Raw genomic sequence first — 3,497 nt, 5'->3', positions numbered from 1 at the left:
ATTATATAAAACATTTCATTATTTTTAACTTTTTTTTGTCAATTTTTTTACATAATAATCACATAAGGTATTAGTGTATTAAAAAAAATATTAATAAATAAAAATGAATACAAAAAAACGAAAAAACGAAAAAAAAAATCAAAAAAATTCAAAAAACAAAAGTTCCACATAGCTGTAGAGGATCCGCAGAGATTTTAATGAAGTTTATTTTAAAGTATGTTTATTATGAAGGTTGTATGTTTATGTTTTCTAAAGTATCTTTTGTAACCTACTTAAAATATGTTTATTATTTAGAATATCAGTGTGTACAATTTTATAAAAAACATAAAATATTTGTATAATTTTTATTAAACACAAAGCTTTATAAACGGGTAATTAAATAAGAAAAACGAAAACTGAAAAACGAAAAAGAAAATTACATAATAATCACATAATACCTTATGTGATTAAAAAATATATTAATAAACGAAAACAAAAAAAACAGAAAATGAAAAAAAAATAAAAAATAAAATAAAAAAAACAAGATCCGCAGAGGTGTTCACATTCCGCAGAGGTGTTCACATTCCGCAGAACCCCCTCTGTGGAACATGCGACCATTTTCAGAAATCTTCATTTTTGTGATATTTTCTTCAAATTCACCATACATTTTGGTCATTTGCCAAATTTACTCTTTGAATCATTTCATAAATATTAGATGGTATTTGTTATCATTAACCATTTAAATTTTTATAATTTTTTAATCTTAGAATCTTAAATTCCGATTCGAATTTATCTCGCGATCTTAAAAAAAAAAGTCATGCATAACATCTCGACCTTTGATGACATTTCTTATATCTTTTACGTAAATGAATTTGCTATTATATAATTTTATTTATTTTCGTAGCTTATAATATACGATTTTTTATACTAAAGTATTAGCACCACGTTTTTGGCCTCCTTTTTCTCCGGTACAGATGATTTCTTGGAATCTTAGCCAACTACCGGGTTTAGATAATCTACAATAGCTACCCCTCAACTTATGCTCAATTTGCACTTCTGGCTCCAAGGCTATGCTGTTTACACTTATAGACCATACATTTTAGTTTATAGCTTAAATGTTGGTTAACATATTTATTATGATGATGCTTTATGACATTACGCACATGACAATTTAGATCGAAATATTAAAATAATTGTATTTGTTTGAGATATTTTTGGTTCTTTTATTTATTTATATAATTAAAGTACCATATAACTAAATAAGAGTAAAGAAAAACAAGTTTATCATATATTTTTCATTTTTTAAGAACCTTGTTTGTTTTCAATGAAGGAGGTAACTAATTGCTCTTTTGGAACCCTAATGTTGATTACAAATATCTTTCATGAAAAGGATTAACCTAACAGACTGAAATGTTATAAAACATGTAATCTGTAACAAAGATGTAAGATGTACAAAACTAAGACTTTGAACTATATATGTAAATATAATATAATCTTAGGGGCCAAATTTGTAATTTACTACCGATATTAATTCTGTGCACTGCTCAACGCCCCCACTTCCATCTTGTTAAAAATTGAATCTCCGGCGATCATGGGCGGCACAACGACTTCCCCCACAGCGGACGCTACCGCCGTTAACGATTCCGAATCACCAACGCTCCCCCTCCTCTCAGAATCCAACTCCAAAATCCCCGAAGACTCATACCATTTAGCCTACATAATCTACTTCATCCTTGGCACAGGTTACTTGATTCCATGGAACGCATTCATCACAGCCGTCGATTACTTTTCATATCTCTACCCCGACGCCTCCGTCGACCGTGTTTTCGCCGTCGTTTACATGGTTGTAGGCCTCATATCTCTCCTCGTCATCATCTTCTATGCCGACAAATCTCATTCCTTCGTCAGGATTAACGTAGGTCTCGGTCTGTTTGTTGTATCGTTGCTTGTCGTCCCTGTGATGGATGTAACGTATATCAAGGGTCAGGTCGGGGTTTACGGCGGGTTTTACGTATCTGTGGCGGCGGTGGCGTTGGCTGGTCTCGCCGATGCGCTGGTTCAAGGCGGAGTGATTGGAGCTGCCGGTGAAATGCCGGAGAGGTATATGCAAGCTGTCGTTGCTGGAACTGCTGCTTCAGGTAAATTGTCTCGATCTCTTTACAAACCGGATCTAGGTTTTCAATTATATAATCTCTGATTTGGGGATTTTAAGTTTCACCCAATTCGATTTGAGTTCACCACTTCAATCCAGCTATCAAGATAAATTAGCTGATTTAACATTTTGGGAACACCCGATTTCATCACAGGGGTTCTCATATCGATTCTAAGAATCTTCACGAAAGCAGTATACTCACAAGACGCTGAAGGACTAAGAAAAAGCGCAAATCTCTACTTCTTAGTCAGCATAATCGTAATGATCATATGCATCGTATTACATAACATAGCTCACAGACTCCCCGTCATCAAACACTACAACGAGTTAAAAATCCAAGCCGTGAACACCGAAAAAGAAGAGAAAGGAGCCGTCACCGGAGCACGGGAAATCATGGGAGCAGTAAAATGGTACGGAATCGGCGTCATCATCCTCTACGTTGTAACTTTAGCTATATTTCCCGGGTATATTACAGAAGATGTTCATTCCGAAATCCTCAATGATTGGTATCCGATCATTCTTATTGCTGCTTTCAACGTGTGTGACCTAATCGGGAAATGTTTGACTGCCGTTTATGTGGTGGAGAATGCTAAGGTGGCTATCGGTGCTTCATTTGCTCGGCTTTTATTTTTTCCGGTGTACTTGGCTTGTTTACATGGTCCGATGGTTCTTCGGACTGAGATTCCGGTGACTATTGTGACTTGTCTTCTAGGGCTTACGAATGGTTACTTGACTAGCTGTTTGCTGATGGTGGGTCCTAAAACGGTGCCGCTTCAACATGCTGAGACAGCTGGGACTGTGCTTGTGTTGTTCTTGGTTTTGGGTCTGGCTTGTGGTTCGGTGGTTAGTTGGTTTTGGGTCATTTGATTGGTGGGTTTACACTTTGCAACCATTCATTTTGGAATATGTGTAATCGGATTGAAATTGATAAGATATGTAGATACTGTTTCCTTTTGTTCTTCTCATTGGTGTAAATTTGGGACAATTTCTTTAAATGTAACATGTGAAATTAAATGCAAATGCTTTGAACCCTTCCTTGGTTTATGCCTCTTTCATTCATGTTTTAGGTGTCCTTACTTAGTGGTGTAAGTGCGGTTTGAATGGCAGAAAAATAATGATTTTTAAATGATTTTTTTTTTTTTTAATTTGTTTGAATTCATGTGTTTAATTGGATTTAGAGGGGGGAAAGATTTTTAAATAAAATAAAGTGGACAAAATTTCATAAATCGTCTCTCTTTTCTCAAAAAATAGCATTCGGAAAGTGTTACATTGTGATCCTTGTTTTATTTTGATTTTTAGGTGGTATTTATCCATACAGAAAGATTATTTTGCCCATTTAAATATATTTTCTTTTTTTAATCTATTT

General features: G+C 34.5%; 1 protein-coding gene across 1 annotated transcript; it reads left to right on the top strand.

Annotated features, from left to right (window-relative positions):
• Positions 1-1,526: 1,526 nt before the first annotated feature.
• Positions 1,527-3,175, top strand: ENT1 (equilibrative nucleotide transporter 1). Its single transcript, XM_078969873.1, has 2 exons — positions 1,527-2,117; positions 2,286-3,175. The coding sequence occupies exons 1-2, from the start codon at positions 1,571-1,573 to the stop codon at positions 2,996-2,998; spliced, it is 1,260 nt and encodes a 419-aa protein (XP_078825999.1). The 5' UTR covers positions 1,527-1,570; the 3' UTR covers positions 2,999-3,175.
• Positions 3,176-3,497: the final 322 nt, after the last annotated feature.

Source organism: Lactuca saligna, chromosome 8 (assembly GCF_052625555.1).
Source record: "Lactuca saligna cultivar CGN05327 chromosome 8, ASM5262555v1, whole genome shotgun sequence".
NCBI lineage: Eukaryota > Viridiplantae > Streptophyta > Magnoliopsida > Asterales > Asteraceae > Lactuca > Lactuca saligna.
This window is presented reverse-complemented; position numbering and strand designations above follow the sequence as displayed.